The following is a 25,112-nucleotide window of genomic DNA, read 5'->3' as shown; positions in this document are numbered from 1 at the left end:
CGTTACTATCACTCTGTTTGGGCTTGACGTTAAGTTCTGGGACAACCTGTGTAATGCATGATTATTAAAAATTGGAACAAAATATTTAACAGTGATTAATTTGCAGCATTTTTAAAAATGAGCTTTTATAAAGATAGAATGTGTTACTAACTTTCTGAAAGAAAAGTTAGTTTTTTACTATATATTCCGATTGGATCTAAATATAGGCAAAAGTATGTGTGTATGTATGTATGTGAACGAAAATTTGACCTCTCATCGGCGATTTTTTAAAAACGACTGAACCGGTTTCGAAAATTGAAAAGAACTCGATAATACTGGATAAAACTTGTGATGATTAGTATTGCAAAGTCATTTCTTAAAACCCTTTTGTCCACATTTTCGCAAAAAATCCTAAACACACTTCTCCATAAGTAGTTGTTGAAATTTTTTAATGATGTATATCCTGACATACTTTTGAGCCTACATGACTTGGCTTAAGTATGTAAAATTCATTAAAGTATTAAAAGTTTTTAGTATTGCAAACTCATTTCTCGAATTTGATAAAAACTATAAAACTTTTTGTCCACATTTTCGCAAAAAATCCTAAATAACCTAATTTGAAAGTTTAAAATTTTTTTTTCCATAAGTAATTGTTGAAATTTTTTGTGATATTAATAAAACTTTGTATGATGATTGAGTTCATGGTCTTGATGAACATCCTAAAATATTATGGGCCTACAAAACTTGGTTTAATTATAAAAATTCAATAAAGTTTGAAACAATGAGCTGTACTAGAATTTTAAACCTATATCATGATAATTTTAAAAGAAACTGAATTTCCATTTGAATTAATTAGATCGAAATGTTATGGTCTTAAGATTAATGTTTAAGAAAAATGTTTTAAATGAGTATATTTGTATTAAAAAGTTATTTTGCATAATATTATAACTAAAATTATATTGCTTCAATATTTGACCCATGCTCAAGAACTTTGAATCTTTGAGCATCAGTTATTTGCTGTAGACACATAAATCATCTGTACAAAATTTATTTGAATTTATATTAACCTTGTGTTTTCATCCAAGTTTTAATGATTTATATGTTCAAATATCTGTACCACGAATTTGTATTATAGACACATAAGTAATTATTCTTCATTTCTTTCCGCAGGCCTATGTGGACTTAGTCCAGGCTTGGGGCTGGAGGACTTTCACGATTATTTACGAGAACAACGAAGGCCTAGTACGACTTCAGGAACTTCTTAAATCTCATGGATTATCGGAGTTTCCGATTGCCGTACATCAACTCGGCGAAGGATCAGATCACAGGTAAAACTTGCTATCCTTTTAATTAAATCTTAATTAAATGTCATAAATTCTTATAAGCTTCTGATGAAATGTTTTATTTTGTCGATTAATATAGAATTAGGAGTTGATAACTTTTTGGAGAAATAAAACTTTTGGGTTAAGATATCTGCGTCGTCAGGCTGGATTTAGATGATTATTGCGTTTGGAACAAAAATGAAGAGCAAAAAACTTGAACTCGACCTTTTTTAACACAATACGTGAAATGTTTCAATATTATTATTGATGCTAAATAAACATTTGGATTTTTTATGCTTGCGACAAAAGATGAAGTGACTAATCAGAAAATTAAAGTAATGATACTTCCAATGAACAAATCATCAGAAAACTTATCATTATGTAGATATTCATTGAACATATATCATATATTATATTTTGCCATAATATTATTTTATGCAACTAATTATATTTTGCATATATAAAATTTAATATAACTAGTTGATATTGGTATTTTGCCTTGAGTTACATGAACTTCCCGATATGTGTAAGTATTCCTAGTGGATTTATTACATATCATTGCAAACAAACGAACACATTAACTCGGAGTATTTTCTAAAAGCAAATTTTCAAAAATCAATAATATTTATAATTGAACCAGTTTCCGTAGGACTTTAATGATTTAGTATGTTCATTAAGACTAAGTACTCTATCGTTTTACCAAGTAAATTGTCTAATAGTAATTTTAACACACGTCAAAAAGCTTCTCATTTTCTCAAACTTAGATGAATTTTAAAAATTAAACTACTTATCCTAAGGTCGTAATATTTCAGTAAGTTCTATAAGACTATGATATATATCGCCAAAAAAAGTTCGATAAAAATCGACTTGATATTTTTTTCAACAGTTAATTACAAGAAAACGGCTCGGTAGATTTGCACTTAAAACTAATCAGTATCATTCCCAATTAATATGATTCGAACTATTTTAAAATCGTTTCGGTAGTATTAGCTTGAAAATATGTGGCAATACAGATAGGAGAGCATGAAAACGTTTGTATATTTAAATAGTTACTAGTTTTTAATAAATAAATTTATTAAATTATATAAAGTAATTTACTAAAATATGATTATTGAAACATATAAAAATATGTTCATTACATTTGCTTATACCCACATTAGATTACTTTCTAGCAACAATGCTACTTTTGTTCTGAGCCAAAATAATCATAATTAATTAAAGATTTAATGATATTTAGAAGATTAAGATTTTACTGTTATAACCTTTCATCGCATTATTTGTATCATTTGAACGATTTAAAAAATATTAGTCGGAAAATAAAATTGACCATATATATTTGATCAGACGTGTCTTAATTTATAAAGTTTATGTAGACTTTTAGGGCAAATTTCAATTTAGGTTTTTTTGAATTAATCCACTTCGATTTATTCCTTGTATTTAAATGAGCAAACGAAAGGAAAAAAAACATCGGCCAAATTGAACGAGCATGATATATTGCCGGAAAAGATTTTTTTTAGTTTTTCACATTATACCTACCGCATGTTGAATTGAAATATTAGATTTTACGTTTGATCCATATATTCGAATTGAACTTTTCGAAGATTAACATCAGCACCAACACAATTTAACTTTTATTCAATTAAATTCAGAAAAACCAAATTGAGACGTCAAAATCGTTTTAATTTTTTTATTGAATCAAAATGTGCCTCTAATGTTTAAATATTTGTTTTAAAAGCAACAATAAAAATTTAAATTAAAACATTCTGCCTTCAAAGTAATATTGGTATTGAACAAAAGATAATATAATATATAATTTTATACGAATTATACAAGATATTATACAAGATTAGTCTATAATAAATTTATGAACCAAAAATTTCCAAATCAGAGCAAAATACAGTTATAGCTTCGAATTTAAGTTACTGCAAAAATAATATTAAACTAGTAGTGTATGACATCCTGCCTTAAGGCAATATGCTGGAATTTTCCGTACCAAACATTAATTTTTTTTAAATATAATATTTTTAAACCTTAAATGTACTTGATTTTTGATTATTTTAAAATTATTTAAAAAAATGACTTTTTTGAAAAGAATGGTTTCCTCGAAAAAAAAATGTTTTATGTTTTAAATTATTTTTGAAATTTTGAACTTTCTTCAAAGCAATGGAAGCTATATTTAGATGCATAGGGATAAATATGGAAGCGCGTATGCGCTGCGTCGCAGTCTAACGGACACACATTATTACGGATTCCATAAAAATATGATCAAAATCGATACTTACTATTAAAATCTCTACAATATGGTTTGAAGTGCATATGTCTAATGATTATTTTTGATTACCAAATTGCATGTTTTTTTACTTCTTTTACTCGATTTACCTCAATTTTACGTTTCCCAAAAATTCATTTCGATACAAATAATATGTTTTTTGATTCACACAAATCGGACGCTCCGCTCTTTCAAAAAATCAATTTCGGTCATTTTTGCCCGGTATTTGCGAAACGGCTAGACCTACCTTTGCCAAAAGTCTCACTCAGCACGTCTCCTTATCTATACGAATAGACTGTTTTTTGAAATATTCAAATCGGTTGACCCGTGTTCCTAAAATCGTCGACGAAAAAACACACACAAACACAAACATATACATTTACATATACATATACATTTTTTCTAAGGTATGCCAAAATGTTCAGAAACCTTCGAAACCTAAAAATATGAAAAAAATGTATTTTCGATTTTTTTTTGAGATTGCTAATCTTTACCCTACGGCAAGTTAATTATATCTACAAAAAGTATAGCATAATTTTAAATTCTGCATTTTTCAATTGAAAATATTGCATTAGTGACGTCTCGTATTCATATAATGACTCATATGATATTAAATTTGTCTATAATAAACACTTTCGAAATTTGTATAAAAGCAATAACAAATTTTATCTCTGAAAATAACATAGATATGTGAAAACATTGAAATAGTATCTTTTTATGTAGAAAATAGTGCATTAACAACGTTTTTTACGTTATTATAGTCGTTTTTATCCTCTTCTTAAGCCTTAATGCAAATGAAGCTTTCCACATACCTACCATATTATTACAATTACGTCGGCTGCAGAAACTTTCTCATCCTGAATCATATGAAATATTTTGTTTTTGTGAAATTATCCTCGTTGCTAATGAGATATTTATCTTGCAGATTTCATGGAACATTTCTAATATATACGTTGTATAATTTCAGACCATTGCTTAAGCAAATCAAGAATTCTGCAGAGTCACATATCGTGTTAGACTGTTCAACCGATAGAATATACGATGTTCTCAAACAAGCTCAACAGATAGGAATGATGAGCGATTATCATAGCTATCTAATCACGTCACTGGTAATTAATTTTATCATTTATTACTATAATTAATTATCTCTGTACTGAATAATATGGTATTTTGTATTTTGAATGTTTTGCATGTTCTATTTAATATTGTGTATTGTATTTGAAATGTCATTATGATAATCCGTTGCAGACGTTTATTGATGATTTCTGGATCGTAATTGCGATTATATTTTTATTATATTTTTTAATGAATTGTGTTCATTAACAATTTTTCAAACATGACAGTGAATTTTACATTCTCTTACTTCGAAAATTTTTATAAACTGGTCAAACTGGCTAAAACGATGTGTTGGAAAACAGAATTGATTTTTTTTTTAATAAATAAACTGGATTTAAACTTTTTTTAAACGGGTAGTGACTGCATTGTGCTAAAAGGCAATCTGGAACTTCTCTTTCAGAAATTATCCATTCGCAAAATAAAAATAATTATCATCAAAATTTTAAATATTTTAAATATTTTAACACCGTGGACACAATCAAAATGCTTTTTGAATATGATATAACGGATGCGCCGTTATATCAAAAACTAATATTCCTTGTGCTTATTGCTCCGAATCTTTGAGACCGCCAGACTTTGCAAAAAAAGTAATCAATTATTTACTCAGTCATTAGTTAAAACCAGTCACAAGTTTTTTTAATTATTCCAATTAGATGTGCTGTTGTATCAAAGACTGGTTGTTTTCGCGTTTTTTGCTTCATATCTCCAGCGCATCCCCCCATCAACAAAAATCGAATGTTTTTTCAATTATTCAAATCAGTTGATATGTGCTCCTCATATCGTGGACAAAGAATTGTTTCCAAACACACACATACATATACATATAAATTTTTATGAGGTGTGCAAAAATATTCAGAAACCACTAAAACGTAAAGATATTCAAAAATTTACGTTTGATTTTGAAAATTTTGATTTTTTTGCAATTATCATAATGTACTCAACGGAAAATTAATAAAATAAAATGATTTTAAATAAATAATTATATATATATATATATATATATATATATATATATATATATATATATCTTGCTCATATCATTACGTTTTAAAATCTCTTCGTTCACTTAATTTCCCTTATAGATGTTCAGATACATTTTTACCATATTCACGATTTCAAGTGCGATTTTTAATTTTAATTTTTCGCTTATCGTAGAATCCAAGACACTGGTTTTAGTTTATTTTATTTAGTAAATTCGGTTTGGAGTGATCGAAATTCATTATCACAAATTTAAATTTTTATTTTGTTATATAAACTTTAAAGAAACAATTTGAGAAAGCAAATACCGGTATTTGTAATTTTCATCAATTTTTTATGAACTTTATTACAGCCTTTACAGTTGTATCAAATATCATACATTTGATTCTAGAACTTATTTTATTTATGATAATGTAAATTATTTTACAAGTTTAGCAGCCAATTTTCTAAATTTTATTCATAGTACATTTTTGTTCATATTCATTTACAAGAAACGCCAATTTCAAGATTTCGTGTGCGTATTATATACATGCAATTTTTTGCTAATGTAGAATCTAAAATATTGGTTTCTGTTGATTTTATATAATAAATTTTGTTTAAATGTTCCAAAATACTGTACATTCTGCCATGAGTTAAGTCAGTCAAAAAAATTGTGTGATAGTGAATTTTATTTTTGAATACCGCTATATGCATACATTTTTTTAAGTTTTCTATAGCGAATTTGTTTTAAACATGCATATTCAATGTGCATATATAAATCTAGATATTGCAAATGTATTTATTTTTCATTGAATATATCAGAGAAAGATTTTGCTTGCCTTCGGCGTCATCAGCTGTTACTTCCCTTGCATATGTTGCATTTTCTTATTGGATTGTCGCAAAATAAATCTAAAAACAATTTTTGTAGTGACAAAATTTACATCATATCATAGCCCCTAGTACGATATGGATTTAGAAAAACTAAAATACAAAATTCAGGCAAATGATGCCGAATTTAAAAGGCTATTTACATTATCATCAACAAAGTAAGTATATAATCAATACGTGAAGACATAATTCAACTAAAATAAATGTGTAATATTATCAAACATATATTATTTTATATTTATAATTTATTTATTCTCAATTATTATTTCTTATTTATAATTCATATTTATTGCTTTTTATTATTAATTCAGAACAATTATTCAACTTCTTGCAACGCTGAGTGTTTCTTTAATTAAAATTTTATAATTTAAAGTTTTTTTAATTAAAATACTAACCGCATTGAGAGCAAACAGCGTAATGCATCTCGACTTTTTAAACATTTCATTTTTTTAGACTTGTATTAAACTCTTATTTTAGTGTGGTAATAGTTCATTTCTTACAAGTTTTTGGTTTCCTCTGTTACTATTTTAATTTCATCTGAAGTTTTTAGTCATTGACAGGTTAACTTGTGTTATACAACTTTATTTGAAATAAAGTTGACTTGGATGTATAAATAGCAATAGTATATAAGGTAATTATTTAAAATTTAGTATGGCATGAGTTATTATTTCAAAATCATTATTTTGGAATGTAAAGATTTGTGGCATACAAAACCTTCAGATTTAAGCGCAAAATTATTTAATTTAGTAGGTATAGAGGAGCAAGGGACTTGTTGTTACAGTTTTTCTTAACTAATACATCTTGAGATCCACTAAATATATTTTTACGAAATAAAATAAATGGTTGCTCTAACTCCTTCACCGCATCAAGTAAGGATAATTCCACTATTGTTGTTCATTATTTCACAATTAATCATTTTCTAGAAAAAGTGCCAGGGTACGTAGCAACGACAAAAATCGACAGAAATACTATAAAAATTCATTCTCTTCTTAGTGTTAATAAAATTGACATGTTTCTAAATAATTCTTTTAATAAATCAATGCAAATTATAATTATTACAAATGAAATAAAATAAGTAATGTCTTTTATAATATAAACTTATATGATAAATCAACGTAATCCACAATTATTACCATAATAAAAATAAAAGATATAGTGTAACAAAATAAAAATTCTATCAATCTTGTTTTAATTTTTGTATATTATAACTAGTCCCAAGGTTTTGTTTCAACTTAGGCTCCATTTTTGTAACTCAATCAAGATAACTATTTAAACAATTTTGCAGTCATAAAAATTGTTACACATTATGAAACATTGATGAACTTTAAACGAAATAAGATATATATAATTGAAGGTTAGTCAATATTGAACAAACCTAAATTTTATAATATATCGATTTTATATTACCTGTCAAAAATGACGGACCTGCACAGTTCTGTTTATGGCGTCAGCCTCCAGGACAGTAGCTATGATGCAGGAACGTTTGCATGTTAATAGAGATAAAAAATATTGCAATATGATTTATTTAAGATCTTATTTAAAAATGCCTGTTACTAATTACCCCTGTTTTAGATAGCTCCATGAACTACATAAATTCAATTGTATCATCTTAATACTCTGTCGAAATAATTACATTTATTTATTGTTTAAATTCTTACGATTTGACTCGATAATTGGACTTATGATATTGCTGTTGTAAATATTTTATCAAACTAAAATGTACGGATTTGGTGTTCTAATAGTATCTCACATAATACTAAAGCTGATGTGGTTACTTCAAAACACTTGAAAATGCTTAATCTACCGAACATGCTGTAGATAGCTGAAATAGCTACGTTCCACAAATTTAAATAGCCGTTCTAGAAAGTGCTGGTAATGAGAATTTTGATGTAGTCAAAGGATACCAGTTCTAAATGTTCATATTTAGATGGAACCCTTATAATTTAATTAAACCCGTAGAGAATCCGCTCAAAATAATTGTAGATGAACATATTTTTTTTGATTTTGTTATCTGCAAGTGAAATCTATCTACCGACTTACTAAATGCAATATATTGTTCACTTTGTGTTTTATGTGCATTTTATGAAATTCATTTACACATCTATCTGATGAAATGATATACATATTGAATTTCTTGTAGGTACTAATAAATACTGGATTCTAATATCACCTATTACCACATGCAACTCATTTTTATTCACAAGAACAATTCGCCACGTTTAATCATTAAAACAGTTTTAATTTACATTCACTACTATAGTTCCAGAAATCTTGCGCCGCAAGGAGAACTACGATCTTAAATTATATATCTGGCGCTTTAATTAATTTTCACTTGTACATAATCGAGATTTTGCCTTCTAAGATTCACAATGAAATTGCACAAATTGTTTTGCTTGCGTTTATGATTTGTTTCACAATGCTTCAAGCCATCGAGTTTCCATAAAGCGACTGTATTAAGTCTCAAGGGGCTAAAGTTTAAAGTGCCACTGGAGATAGAGATTATAATTGGCGAGATTCAATTTCGATATCGGATTTAACTTTTGAAAAAGATATCTTAGGATTTTGCCAACATTATATCTAGGATGCGAAAGTTAACTTTTGTGTGATATAAAATCATCTTGTGCGACGATAGTTTCCATATGTTTCTTTACAGAAGTATGTATCATTCTGTTCACACAAGCGCATGATAATGCTGCAAGAAAATTGTAAATATTTCTGCGAAGAAGTCTGCTGGTGCACATTCCGTTATTGAATGCATTCGGAGAAGAAAGTTTTATATGTACACACACATACACAGATATATATATATATATATATATATATATATATAATAGATATAAATTTTATAACATTTTTTTGTTTATAAGTATAATATATATATATATATATATATATATATATATATATGTGTATATTATATATAATATATTATATATATATATATATATATATATATATATATATATAATTATAAATAATATAAAATACTTTATAACGGTCCGAATACGAACAACGCAGTATCCTTCATGAATCACGCTGTTACATTGTATGTTCGATATAAGCACGGTAAGGACGATAAGGTTCGGACAACACGTGCTTAAAAATAACGGACTTTTGCAAGGCTTTCTAACCGCAAAACCACAAACTGCACCTTAACAAATAAGAAAAGCGTAGTTTCTGAATTTGAACAAGTTCGAAAAGGCATTCTAGAAATGATTACGTCATTTCGATAAGGAATATACAAGCTACAAGATGATGAAATCGTTGTTAATTCTTAGTTCATTTCTCAGTCAGTCAGTATGAATCAGTATTAGTCAAGACGAGTATGAGTTAAGATCTGTATGAGTTCACTCGTCATCAAGTTTTCAATAAGTTTACATTAATATAGTTCAGTCAGTCAGTACTTTAGTAATCAATGGACATCAAAACATCAAAAGTCTTCATCTCTTTTACTGATTTGCCTCCACAGTTGGTATCAGCTTCTATTGTTGGCACCGTCGCTGTATGGAGTATATATATATATATATATATATATATATATATATATATATATACTCTGGAGCTTAGTCCGACATACTTATAACTAGGCAACAAATATTTCAAATTAGAATTATATAAATATTTGTTCACACTAAATCCGAGATCAGGTGTGTGCTATTATAATCCACTTCTAGTAAAGTAAAATATTTGTTAAATATAATAACAAAAAACTATAAATAAAAATAATTTATACTAACTAGGAGAAAATCTTCTAAACATGAAAATTCTAATCAAAACTTTGGATTCTAAATTAAAAACATAACAAGTATCAATGAATTTGAAGAAATAAGAAAATAATTACCTAAAGTACTAAAAAATAAACTATATAAATAAATTAAGAGAAATTGCTTGAACTTCTTGTACCAAAAATTAAAATTTTGACATTTTTTAAAACCTTTGCATAATGAGATTTTTGATAATTTTGAATTCTTTTAAAAATATGGCTTCTTTGAAAAATATAATTTTTCTTTTTTATATTTTGAAATTTCTTGAACTTTTTTCTTTTCTTTCAACTTTGAATTTTTCTGAAAATTTTCATGTGCATATGCCTAATTATCATTTTTGACTGCCAAATGGCTTTTTTTTACTTTTTTCAATCGATGTCTTAAGCCGCTATACATGTATTCGCAAAAAATTAAACGGTACTTAATTTTGTCAATACGAATAAAATATTTTGTGAATTATTCAAATCGGACGTTCCGTTCTCTCAAAAACTAAATTACCATTTTGGGCTTATTTAGGACTTTATATATATATATATATATATATATATATATATATATATATATATATATATATATATATAGTCATAATGTATGTTCATTTCGCATATCGCATCAATTCATATATTACATTCGTCGTATATTAGTTACAAATTAGTTAGTTATAGTTTGATGTAGTTAGTTTACGAAATAACTTAATAATTACTGACATTTGTCACTGTTGCGTTTGCGTTGTAATTGATAACTAGAAATATATACATAGTCCAAAATGCATACAAAGCAATAATATATCGTGAAATAGATATAGATTATTAAGTAAGAAATTATAAAGAACGAATAACAGTTTGTGGTATACACAAAAAGAATAATTCAACAACTCTGAACAGATTTTGAAAATTCCAAAACTATTTGAAAAATCAGTAAGGAATCGTATCAATTGATTTTAAGTGAAAATTGGTGAGGCACTTGATTTGTAATTAATTATTAAAAAAATTGTTATTTTAATTTAACATGCATACCGGCAGCATTCATGACTTTAAACTGTGTATTAAATATTATAGTCATACAATCATTTATTTGAAAGCTTACAAGATTTAAAAATTAGGAATAATAATGTTGTTTTGAATATAAACTGTTCAAAATTTTATAATCACAACTATAAATTTGTAGTTAATAATTCTCATTTTTTATTCATTCTTAGGTCTTAAATTATTCACACATATCGACAAGTTCACCTTATGCTACTTGTGATAAGGCAAAAATTTAAATCTAGTTATAAATTTTGTTCACATTGAACAATATGTTATATTATATTTTATCAATGTTATAAATTAAATTTGTTCTTAAATGTGATTTAATTATATAAAAAAATTAATAAAAATCTAGAATAACATAACAATATTACTACCAATTTCATAAATATCACACATATGAGAGCATTCTTCGAACGATTTTACACATTCTCCATAAAAAAACGTATGTATGTTAAGTTAATCAAGATATCTATACAAATATGTGTCCATATAGATATATAAATATTTAGCTAATTAAAAAAATCTATAAAAGGTTACTTACTTTTTAAACATCTCGATATAACTAATTCTTACATTCTTAGATAAACGTCAAAATACAAATTGTTAATAGCCAGTAACTTAAATATGATGAAAACTTTATAAAGCATTTTCACCTAATATTAGTCCTTCTATCGATATCTGACGGTATTTTGAAAATAAAAATTATATCAGAAAAAAGGGGTGTTATTATCCCCCAGGGTGTCCAAACTGTTCCCATATTCACATTTGAGCTTAAGGGCAAGATAGACATAATTCCATATTTTTATGTAAATTGGAGCACAGTACAGAATAAGACCCAGAACGCTCTATTGAATGGATACTATTTCTATTTTAGACAATAACTAAGAATTTTTTTGATCATTTTTCGATGGTTGGTCGCTTGCAATGTGTTATGGGTACTGATGTATGTTGTTTGGTTTTACAGTATAATTACAGAGAGTCCAAAAATACTCTTATGCATGTAATCCATTAATATATATTGGGATGCTGAAAGGGATATTTCACTCAAAGATGCATCTAATTTAGCTCAACTTAAGATACGTGGGCTATTTTTCATCTTAATAAGTAGATGTAACAGAATGGCATTTATATGTATAATATAATACAGCATAATCGAATACAGCTATTTGGTAGATAATTAATTAAATATTAGCTAGAATTGGAAATATTGAGCCAATACAGGTCAAAAGACTCTAGCTTGTATATGATTAAGTTTCAAAAATATCTATTTATTCTCAGTTACATTTTGGCATCTCGAACTTGGTGTATTCAAAGTGCTTAAATCTGATAGCCATATATACGTAGTGACTATCTTAGAACTATTCGAGAGTCCTTGTTGTAAGGCAGTTTCGCAAAATGATAGTAGCTACTAGTGATGTGCCGACTCGAAAAATTCCCGATTCGAATGATTCGAATCAGAAAAAAACCTGATTCGAATCATGATTCGAATCAACTCGAATCAAGTATATATATGGACAAAAAAAAATCATGGATGTATTAATTTAGTAAAAGTGATCCAAATTTATAATCAAAATTGTCAGTTTAACCAATATAACCGACAAAGTAGAAATTGTAAACATAAATCACTATCAAAAAGTATATTCTGAAAATTATTAAAAATGATGTAATTTTGAGGACGGCTAAAACATATCTTCAAATTAATTTACAATAATAGATTACCAAACAATTGTGCATCACTAAAGCATATAAAATAATATTTGGAATCATGGGTCGATTGTTTATTTTACTATGTAATCAGTAAAGGATCGCATCTAAACTGAGAGCTGAAAGTTAATTTCATTAATGTGAATTTGCCATTACTTACATAATCAGAAGTTAACATATTATTTACTGACTTTCTGGTGTTTAGTATTGTTTCAAAAGAGAATTATATTGAAAGATTCCCGAAACTCGTTTCATAATTTCGAGTGGTTTATTCTGATAACATTTAAAATCTAAAACACTTAATTATTATCAAAATTTGGTATTGATATTTCACGAATAAAATCGCTCTCAGCGCTCCGTAAAATAAATAAACACACAAGAACGACGACGCATTGTATCGCCCATACGGTTAACTCATATCGCTCGAACGGCTTGAAGTCGGGATGATTCGAATCAGAATTGAAGTCGGAATAACTCGTAACGCCGCTTGATTCGGTTTGGCTCATGAAGTCGGAACAACTCATAACGCCGCTTGATTCGAGTTGGCTCATATGAAGTCGGAACAACTCATATCGCCGCTTGATTCGGTTTGAGTCATATGAAGTCGGATGATATAGTTAGTCGATGAATGCGGTTAAAGTCACACAAAGACGATTGGAGTTGGCTGATACATTTAAGCATATTAAAGTCGGGTGGCTCGCATGATTTAATTCATTATTTATTTTTTATATTTATGATATTTATTTTTTATATTATTATAATATTGAATTAAATTAAAACATTTTTTTATATTTATATTTATGAAAAATTTTATATTTATGAAAAAATACATATTTTATCACAGTAAATATTTCGCGGCTTGATGCGAGTTGATTCGAATCAAGTAAAATCTGATTCGAATCAAGTCGTTAAAGGCTTGATTCGAATGATTCGAATCACTTGATTCGACTTGGCACATCACTAGTAGCTACGTTCGTGCATAGTTTGCTAATGCGTTCCTTATCTATGCTACTGTGAAATTCCGTATTCGTCATAGCGTATCTCAATTTTAATTTTAAATTAATTACTTGGATTTACATAAAGTTTAAACGGACCCATAAATATTACTTAAGAGACAAAAATAAACGTATTCAAAAGCAAGTAAAACTACTAGACTATGCAAATGTAGATTTGTGAAATCAAAAACTTGTTTGATGCAAACTTCTTATAATAGGTTGACTACTGGACATCCTATATAAATACAAATACATAAGAAATAATCACTATTTATTTTTGCATCAATATAAAATATTACTTGAATTTCTGGTTAAGATCGCATATTACACAATTGAATTCAACACAATCTTTATGATATTAACATGAATTAATAAAATAATAGTGATATTAATATGGTATACGATTTTATTAATGTTTTTTATTTAGTAAATGGTTTTTCGCAAAAAAATACCTTTCTCTAAAAAAAATCACTGCATTTTTGCATTCATACATTTCTGGATTATTAAAGTTAATTTGTAGTAATTATATGTTTTGTATAATTTTTCGAACATAATCTCATATATGAACAAACTAATATAATTTGAATTGCATTTTAAAATAGTAGCTGTTAGTAGAGTTGTTAACAAAATCTCGTATTTAAGGTATTACAATTATAATCCCATTTGTTAACGTTTATTATTTCGACAATATTTTTTGCTACTTTAACAAGATAAATTTTTTAAATAATTTTCTGAACACAATCTTATATTATTTGAATATAATGTTATACAATTTTATTATTAACACATTTTTAAAGTACTTATGAAAGTTCATGAAATAGTAATAATTTTTACTTTACTTCGAAAATCTAAATGCCTTCTAATAACTTATAATACAATAAAAAATGCAACTTTATATGAAACAACAAAGGGTTCCAAGTCAGTATTGTAATATTTTTTATTAACGACAATATTTTTATGAGAACTGGCTAATGCTTTTATTATGGTCTTAGTTATGTTTTTCGCAAAAACTTGGAATTTAAATTTTGTGAATATATATTTACACAATTTATAATAATTATAATCTAAATACATCTCACTCAACTCTGTGAGCAAAAATTTTATATAAACTTTCGAATGACATTTGGCATATTAATAAAATCGGGTAACATTTGTAAAGTTTGTAATAGCACAGTGGTAAAAGAACATGGGCGGTAAAACAAAGATTTAAATATGTTTTCAGATTAAAATATCCCTTTTTCAGTGTTTTTGCTTCAAATTAAAAATATAAAAACTTATGTTATATGTACCAGTTATAAAGGGGCATTAATCGCAAGTATTTTGTGACTTACAATAGTATTTATACAAAATAAGAATATTACTTTTTTGCTTATTTTTTTAAGTGAATTGCTTATTTCTTAAAGTAACTAGCTGTAAGTGGAATTCTGTCTTAAGGCAATTAAGGCATCGTGTCTTAAGACAAATTGTTGGAACTTTCCGTACAAAAAATTATTATTGTTTTAAAAACTATTAACATTTTTGAAAAAAAATTATTAAAGAAAATAGAATTTTGAAAAACTATAAAGTTGACAAAAAATTACATTTTTTTGGAAAAAAAAATTTTTATTAAAAAAAAATATTTTCTTTATTTTGACCTAATTGGAAATTCTGAACTTTTTTTCAAAGCAATCGTACTGCTTTAACTGCATAGAGGCTAAATGTCAAAGCGCGTAGGCGCCGCGTCGGCGTCTAACGGATAAACATTGGTACGGAACTCATAGGAATGTAAACAAAATTTATACTTATTGTTAAAATCTCTATAAAATATCAGATAATTTGATGTGCATATGTCTAATGATCATTTTTGACCGCCAAATGGCATTTTTTTTACTTTTTTCATTAGATTTCCGAAACCGCTAGACCTGCCTTCATGAAATTTTGACCAATTCTTCTTGTCAATACAAGTAAAATGTTTTTTGAATTATCAAAATCGGACGCTTCGTTCTCTTAAAAACTGAGTTACCATTTTTGGCACTTTTTGCCCCGTAAAACTAATCAGCAATCCTTATCAATACAAATCGAATACTTCTTGAAGTATTCAAATCGGTTGATCGGTGTTCCCGAAATCGTCGACGAAAATTTGTATCCGCACACACACGCACACACACACACGCATAAACACTCACACACACATACATTCATTTTTTCTAAGGTATGCCAAAATATTCAGAAACCTTTGAAACATAAAGATATATAAAAATTTTCATTTTCGATTTTTTTGCGATTACTATAACTTGTCCTACGGGAAGTTAAAAAGTATTTAAGATTCTTTATTTATCATAAATTTTTAAATAATATTGCAATATTAATTGTGTGAAATTATTTCTGTTAAATAACATAGAAAATATACTATTTTTTTCAGGATATTCACTCAGTAGATTTAGAAGAATTTAAATACGGTGGCACCAACATCACAGCCTTAAGACTGGTAGATCCAGAAAAGCCAGATGTCCAAAAAGCAGTCAGAGAATGGATACAAGGAGAGCAAAGGCTTGGAAGAAGGTTGGACGCAGCTGCATTTGTGACACGGGTAATATTTCAATTTATAAACCAATTTACAAATCAATTTATATTAAATCTCCCTATATCGGTATTTATTATTTTGTTATCACTCGATACATTGTTTTATCATGTTTCAAATCCGTTCAATACAAAAAGCAGATTAACGTGAAATTATTACAGTTGCAATATTATTATATGGACACCGATGTTTTATATATTTTGGATTGATTGGATTGTTTTTATCAATATCAGATTATATCTATTGCTTTCATTAATAGAATTTTTTAGTACGGTACTAATAGTACCTACTAAAGTCTGCTGATAAAACAAATACATATTCTTAATGGATTTTAATTTTGAATATGAAATGCTTACAATATTGATAAATTTACTATTTATTGATCATTCAATTAAATTAACTAAATTTTTTTACTTAATATTCATAATTCACAAGTTCAAAAACTGTTAGAATCACTCAATTCATACAAAAATATTGTAACAAACAACAAAAATAAAAGACAATAATAAATAATATTTGTTTATAGATGCATGTTCGATTGATGACACATATTTATTTCAATCGATAATTTTTTTTAAAAGTGATAGCATTAATATTATTAATAACTATAGCGGTGCATGGTGTCATGCTTTAAGGCAAATTTTACTTGAACTTCGAGTAAAGTAACTAAAAATTTTTCGAAGCTAAGAAATGCTTCTAAAAATGCTGAATTATTCACTATTTTTTTTTAAAACTTAAAATTTCTTGCAAACTAAAATGTTTTGAAGGTTTTTTTGAAGTTTGATAATTTTTAAATTTCTTGAAACTTTTTAATTAATTTTCGATTCATGTTGATTAATCCATTCTGTCGAAAATATATGACCTTTGACCGTTAAATTACAGCTTTTTAACTTTTTTTCTGAATCTCCAAAACCGCTGAACTTGTCTTCACAAAAAATTTACTAATTCTTCATTACTTTAATACAAGTGTAATATTTTTTGAATCATTCAAATCGGATGCTTTGTTCTTTTTTGCTTCGTATCTCCGAAATGGCTGGACCAATCTTAACCAAAAACTAATTTTCACGTCTCTTTATCGAATTATTCAAATCGAATGATCTGTCTGTCCAAAATTGTAGACAAAAAATGGTTTCCACACAAAACACTCAGTCACACACACACATCCATTTTTTTCTAAGCTATGCCTAAATATTCAGAAACTTCTGAAGTTTAAAGATATGTAAATCCTTTTTTTTTATTTTTGGACGATTACTACTACTTACTCTACGGAAAGTCAATAAGCTAAATTTAGTTAGCTGTTATACATAGAAATATTATTTTCATAAGTCGCTTGTGGCACTTTAGAAGCGTTTGAAATCATCTTATACAAAAAGTAGATCAAAGTATAGTGAATTACAAAATGATTATATATCCCTTTTAGCGAGTAATTATTAACTTCCCGTAGGATAAGTTATAGTAATGGGTCAAAAATCGAAAAAGAAAATTTTTGCATATCTTTACGTTTTGAAGGTTTTTGAACATTTTGGCATACCTCAGAAAAAAAATGGATGTATGTGTGTGTGTTTTGTGTGTCCGCATTTTTGTTTTCGTTCACGTTTTTGGGCGCACGGATCAACCGATTTGAATGGTTCAAATAACATTCGATTCCTAGTTTTAGTTTTTTGGGAAGGCAGCGGGTATGGACTCTCAATAAAAATAAGTTAAAAAATGTCATTTGGCGGTCAAAAATGTTTATTGGACATATGTACTTCAAATTATCAAATATTTTATAGAGATTTTAATAATGTGTACACATTTTGTGTTTTTTTTTGGGTTCCGTACCAAGATTTTGGATTTCGTTACGGGAAATTCCAGCAATTTATCTTAATGCACGATGCCATGCACCCTACTAGTTTCTATATATATTGCATGTCCTAATTCTCGTCACAATTAAATATTCTCTAAATTTTTTTTATTTGTTTTAGGAAAACTCGACAGTGATCAAGGTAAGTCCAATATGTTTTTCCTGAATTGTATTTCACCCATATATATCAAATCGGTAAATATTGTTCGACATGGAACCTATTTTTGCAGGCGGAAACTGCGTTAATGTACGATGCTGTTTTGCTGTTTGCAAAAGCCCTTCACGACTTGGACACGAGTCAACAAATTGATATTCAGCCGCTGTCCTGTGATGCGCAAGATACGTGGCCCCATGGGTACAGTTTAATTAATTACATGAAAATTGTGAGTATTATCGGAATAGGATTTAATGAATATTTGATGTCATTGAATTTATTTTTGTACATAGGTACGGATAAAACAGGGAAAATTAGACACGTTTGTAGCATGAAACATATGAATGAGGAAATGAAATTAACTCCAAAAATACAAGAACTGATTGATGATTATCCCAGTTAATCGGCATACAAAGTATTTTTAGAAACCCGTTGATTCCGTCTCACAAAATGTATCCAATTAATTTATTGATAATGTTCATTTATCATCACTACTGTCCTGTATAATTACACAGGTCCACAAAACAAAAAAAAGTTGTTCGTATTGGTCGTGCGACATATGTAGCTTTTACCGTTGAACACGAAACTAAAGTTAAAATTAAGAGCTAAATGACAAAAAATAAAAAAAAAATTAAAATATCGACAAAATCTCCGATCTAGTAATTCTACTGCTTGATACTTAAAAATTCATAATTTTTATCATTTCCTGGCCATTTCTATCTTGAATAACAATTGATTCAATTAAATGATCTATTGGATTTTTTTAGACTAAAACTGTATTTAGCCAACACGTATTCAGATTTTCAAATTGCAAACAAAGTTGCAGATCAACCAGGTGCAATGTGGAGAAAATTAAGCGGAAGTCCCCAAGTGCCGGGCACGCACAAATATTTATAAATAAATCAAAAAATATTTTACGAAATGTTTATTAAATTATAACTTATGTTCGATAACAAAGTTATAAATCAAACTAAATTAACAAAAACCAACCTTTGCTAAAAAATAATTAATACTATCAATCAAACTTTGGTAACAAAAATATGATTTTAAAAAATGGAACCTAGTACCGGACGTTTTAAAATAATCTGCATTAAAGGAGTTCAAATCTAGAATATATATGGATTTATATGACAAAAATATAATAAAAAATATGTGATTTAAATTTATCCTGTTTCTACATGGTATTTGTTTTGCATGCATATAAACTTGTTTATCTATGTATTAATAATAATTAAAAATTATAAGTAATTTTTTGTGCAATCTTCTTGGTTCAATCTTTACTGATTAAAATATTTACTTTGTCAGTTTTTGACGTACTGGCTACCATTGATATATATATATATATATATATATATATATATATATATATATATCCATGTGTATATGAATTGATAGTATTAATCGTCATCTATACTAATCTTCTATTTTATCCCCAAACTGTTCAAATAATTCAATTATATGATACGTATTATATAGCAAAATTCTATATATATTTTATTAATCTGTTTGTGAACTCGTGTCGAACATTTCACTGCTGTCAATATCAGATGATGAATTGATTTTACAGAATAATAGTAATAATAATGCTTATGTAACAGTTTAATTGTATATGGTATCAAAATAAATTTTCCAATAATAAACAAATCGAGTTACATCTAAAAACGAAATTTACCACCCATGAAAAAATACCATAAAAATATTTTCCATACAAGTTTCTGCGCAACAAATTTGAATGTTTTCACAATTTGTATTTCGCCGTAAAATAGTTTTCAAAAATTCGTTGAAAAAATAATACTTATATACCTAATAATCGCAGGCAATATTTGAAATAATGAAAAACTCTCTATTCAATTGAAAATTGAATTATAAATTGGCATCTTTATGTAGCACCAACTTTCGTATTTTAAATATATTATACAATTCAGCAACAATTTAGCTGAAAATTTGTGAAAGTTGCCCTGTCAAAAAAGTTGTGTGTTCAACATTCAGAAGAAAAAATTTGTTCTCGTCAAAAAAAAATTATTCGCTAATTATATGTTTTCTACGCGTTTCAAGTCATTCTGAATCGAATGAGACCAAATTTGGAAAAAGTTTTTTCTCAAAAACGGCTCGATCGATTCGCCATTATACATCGCCATTCGATGTAACTCGATAAAATTTAGCGACGATCACCCAAGACATTTTTTTATAATTAGTAGAATGCGTTAGAAATCAACAAATTCTGAAAAAATAAAATTTCACCGAAGTTTGAAATTTTGTCCCGCTCTTAAGCGATTCCAATCAGAATATATGCCATGGCATATGAACGTACCGTGTTAGGCACTACTGATTGCAGTTGGCGTCAACACTTAATTACATTTTTACAAATTACATTTTTAAAACTTGAAACAGATGAAATGGCATGTGTAGATCAAATTAATTAAATTTATACAATTACAGATAATATAAGTACATATGTTTCAAAGACATCATTTGAAATTCGCATTATCAGTTTTTAGTAAAGACCAAAATTTTACTATTGCCATAAATTAAGGTTAACATTTTACCTAAATAGCTGAAAATAAAATTCACATTGATTCAGTTGACTATATGTTGTATACGAAATTTAGTAAAACTTACCTTGAGGCAAAATGCTACTCACAACTAGTTGAGATAATGTGTTTAAATTGGTTACAGTGATTTAATTGTTCGATAAGTAGTTACAGTTTAATTATATCAAATTAGCACTGTTAGTACATCAGAAGACATAGCAATGTCCTCCTTAGCTGGTTGCATTAAATAGAACAATATTGCTCGAGAAAGATAAAATTGTGATAGATTTCTTATTATTTTTCCCTTTTGGATTATGTATTTGATACATATGCTTTACAGGTGGAGATGCGAGGATTAACAGGTGTTATCAAATTTGATCATCAAGGTTTCCGAAGCGATTTTCTTCTCGATATCGTGGAATTGAGTAAAGATGGACTGCGGCAAATTGGAACGTGGAATTCTACGCAAGGTGTGAATTTCACGAGATCATATAGAGAATCGCAAAAAGAAATTAGTGAGATATTACAGAATAGAACTTTGATTGTTACGACTATATTGGTAAGTAATAATATTTTATTTAATACTTAATAATGTTTACAAATATATTAAAATTTTGCATGTGTTCAACCACAAATTGACATTGCAATAATAATTAACACTTCTCCATCTTTAAAATAACTAACTACAAATAAATAACTAATTATATTTATTAACTTCCATAATAATTATAATTATTATAATTATTCATGAAATTATGGAAGCAGATAATAAAATTGGAAATCTCTCTTTCAACTAATTTTATTAGTATTAAAATTATAACTATTATTGTCAGATATAAGAATATATGGAGCCCTATGTTTATAACTTTTATTAAATCTAGAAACATAAAATTATAAAAAAATATTGCATAATAATTGTAATTGAAAATGGTCAATGTACTATCAACAAAGTCAAAAATGATAAAAAAAATAAATGACAAAATAATAAAAAATACGTAGTAAGTAAAAGCTCTGAACGCATTGGTTCTGTAATAATTTTAATAGTCAAATAGAATTTTTACTATTATCAACATATCAACAGTATGTAAGAATTACTAATTTACATAAAATTTTTGGACAACATAAGTTTTTCATAAAAAGTTAAGTCTCAAGATTTTCATGAACTTTTGCTTCTGGTTGTGTACTCTAATTTAGAGTTTTAAAATTCTCATTTCAAAGCTTTTGTGTTTAGTCATATTAATACTAAATGATAACTAAACATCAAACAAAATTTTCGAATCATAAATGTCTCAAGATTTTGCTGATTAAATTTGATTTCTGTCTCTATGTGCATATTTTTTGCATTTTAGTCACATTAATAATAAATGATAACATTCATTTTGTGTCTAATTTCATTTGTAAATAATTTAACACGTATCTCATTAATACTAACTTTAGATTTTGTTATAATATCAAAAATATATTATTAATCTGACATTACAGTTGAAACGCAGTACAATGTTTATACACGCAAAATAATTATAAAATGCTTATTCTTTTATAGAGAGCAATAATTATTGATGGTTATGGTACAAAATAAGAAAAAACTCAGTTTTAAGTTGATTTATCATTTGTAACATTTTTAAAAAACATTTTGCACGACTTACGAATTTCAATTAAAACCTATGCAAATGATATAATTTCAATCATTTGTTTTTGATTTTATCAAAGATCCATCATCAGACTTTGGGGTACATAAATTTTCCTAAATGCTTTCGTGTTTTCGTAATGTCAATACCATACATTAATAATAATAGAAGCACATTATTAGTCGACAATTGTACCCACGTTTAGTGTATTTAGATCATAATCAAATTTCAATTAGATATAAAAAATTTCTAAGGAGCTGCAATGTACGCATAAGAAATAGGTCATCCACCACCAAGACCAATATTATCATTCGATGATTTGACTTAGTGAATTGTCGTTATATTAAAATAATAAATAAATACGAATGATTGACAAGAAAATATACAACATGAAAAATTAAATCGTGTCGATTGTATATTTTGCTTAAAAATTATTGATAACGAATAAGATATAAGAACAATACACGTCGAATAATATTTTTTTATAAATGGGTTCTATTCATTGGGTAGCTATCGTATATAATATATAAACAATTGCTTTAACTTGCCGCTTGTCGATGTGTCATACGTGGCTGAGCCGAGCTGGCAATACACATACACAGTGTAAGTCTTGTGAATGTGTATTGCGTTAGTTCAATTTTTAACAAAATACTGGTAGTCCCGAAATACCGGTATTTTTGTATAAATACCAGTATTGAATACCGGACAAATATCGTCCGGAATCCCGGTATTCGGAATCAAGAAATCCCGGTGTTGTACCATTCTATATTTTGACAATATAATTTTAAACTAAAAAAATACTAAAAATCAACATAATAATTTTTGGTGTCCGAACATCCGTGGCATGTGAACTCCACTTCTAATTTACCTTTACTTTCCTTCCTTCTCAATAGATGACTTTTTACTATTCAAACTTTTGCTTTTATGCTTTAGTATCCTATGCTTCGACCTTCAAATTGTTAAATGACGTGGTCCCTAAAAACTATATAAAAAAGCTTTTCACATAACTATTCTTATCATTTCCTTTCCAGAGTTCACCATACTGTATGCGCAAAGACTCATCGGAAAAGCTAAGTGGAAACGCCCAATTCGAAGGATACGCCGTAGATTTAATTTATGAGATATCAAAAATATTAGGTTTCAATTTTTCATTTCGTTTGGCACCCGATGGTAGGTACGGGTCATATAATAAACAAACAAGGGAATGGGACGGAATGATGAGGGAGCTATTAGAGCAAAGGGCTGATTTGGCAGTTGCTGATTTGACGATCACTTATGAAAGGGAACAGGTAATTATGCCTTTGAATTAATTTTGTTGTGAACCTTTTTACTAATTGGGTAACGTGAGCAGACATCATCAAGTACGGATACATTTCGAATTCTGTTCACACTCGCCTTATTAATGAAGTTTTACTCGAGCATCGAACTTTATCATAATTGACTTTTTATAAAATACACAATAATACATACATATGTATATATATATATATATATATATATATACGAGGTCTGTTCAAAAAGTACCCGGAATTTTCGTTTTTTCAAAAAAATATTTATTTATTCGTCTACATTAATGTGGTCCCCTTCAAAGTAGTCCCCCCCCAGATATAATACACTTATGCCAGCGTTTTTTCCAATTTTCGAAGCACCCTTGATATTCACTTTTTGATATGTCCTTGAGCACTCTCAGCGATTTTCTTCAATCGAGGAAAACCGCCGTCCTTTCATGGGTCTCTTCAACTTTGGGAATAGGAAAAAGTCACACGGAGCCATATCTGGTGAATTTTTGCACTTTGCAACACTTCATTTCATTTTTTACGCAAAATTTAATACAAATTCTTTGACTTTTCAATTCTTCCATTGTAAAAATCGCCGAGCTCAGAAAAACACGTCGAACCTTAGCGACTACCACAGACAAAGTAAACAGTGAATATAGCTGAAAATTTCATCATACTTTAGGGGCATGTATACCAACACAATAAAAAGAAAATTTTGACAATCAGACACTCCAGACCCGCGAAATTTAATTATTAGTAATTCTTTTTGAACACACCTCGTATATATACATATGTATATAATATATTATAATTGTTACATGTATATATATATATATATATATATATATATATATTATAATTTTTACATGTTCAAATATCTCATTTATATGTTGAGATCTATATAACATTTTAGGCAATGTCATACAATATTTTCACATTTGAATAATTCATTATTTGATAGTTAATGCTTTACTTCTTGTACGTTCATTTTATTTATCTTCTAAATTTAATTTCTTTTATTTTTAATGTGTTATTGTTATATATTTACTTCTACAATTTTTCGTAACCTTTTCTGGGATGCAGTACTTTATTTA

General features: G+C 27.5%; 1 protein-coding gene across 1 annotated transcript in view; it reads left to right on the top strand.

Moving 5' to 3' along the window:
- Positions 1–25,112, top strand: part of LOC113388173 (glutamate receptor ionotropic, kainate 2-like) — a 103,469-nt gene that overhangs the window by 55,270 nt on the left and 23,087 nt on the right. The window contains exons 4-10 of the mRNA XM_026625575.1: positions 1,150–1,307; positions 4,538–4,679; positions 16,427–16,594; positions 18,550–18,570; positions 18,659–18,811; positions 21,454–21,672; positions 23,773–24,030. Coding sequence (XP_026481360.1) covers positions 1,150–1,307; positions 4,538–4,679; positions 16,427–16,594; positions 18,550–18,570; positions 18,659–18,811; positions 21,454–21,672; positions 23,773–24,030 — 1,119 coding nt within the window. The remainder of the gene's footprint in view (positions 1–1,149; positions 1,308–4,537; positions 4,680–16,426; positions 16,595–18,549; positions 18,571–18,658; positions 18,812–21,453; positions 21,673–23,772; positions 24,031–25,112) is intronic.

Source organism: Ctenocephalides felis, unplaced genomic scaffold, assembly GCF_003426905.1.
Source record: "Ctenocephalides felis isolate EL2017-DRISC unplaced genomic scaffold, ASM342690v1 CF-g0.4_SCAFFOLD_03572, whole genome shotgun sequence".
Lineage (NCBI taxonomy): Eukaryota > Metazoa > Arthropoda > Insecta > Siphonaptera > Pulicidae > Ctenocephalides > Ctenocephalides felis.
This window is presented reverse-complemented; position numbering and strand designations above follow the sequence as displayed.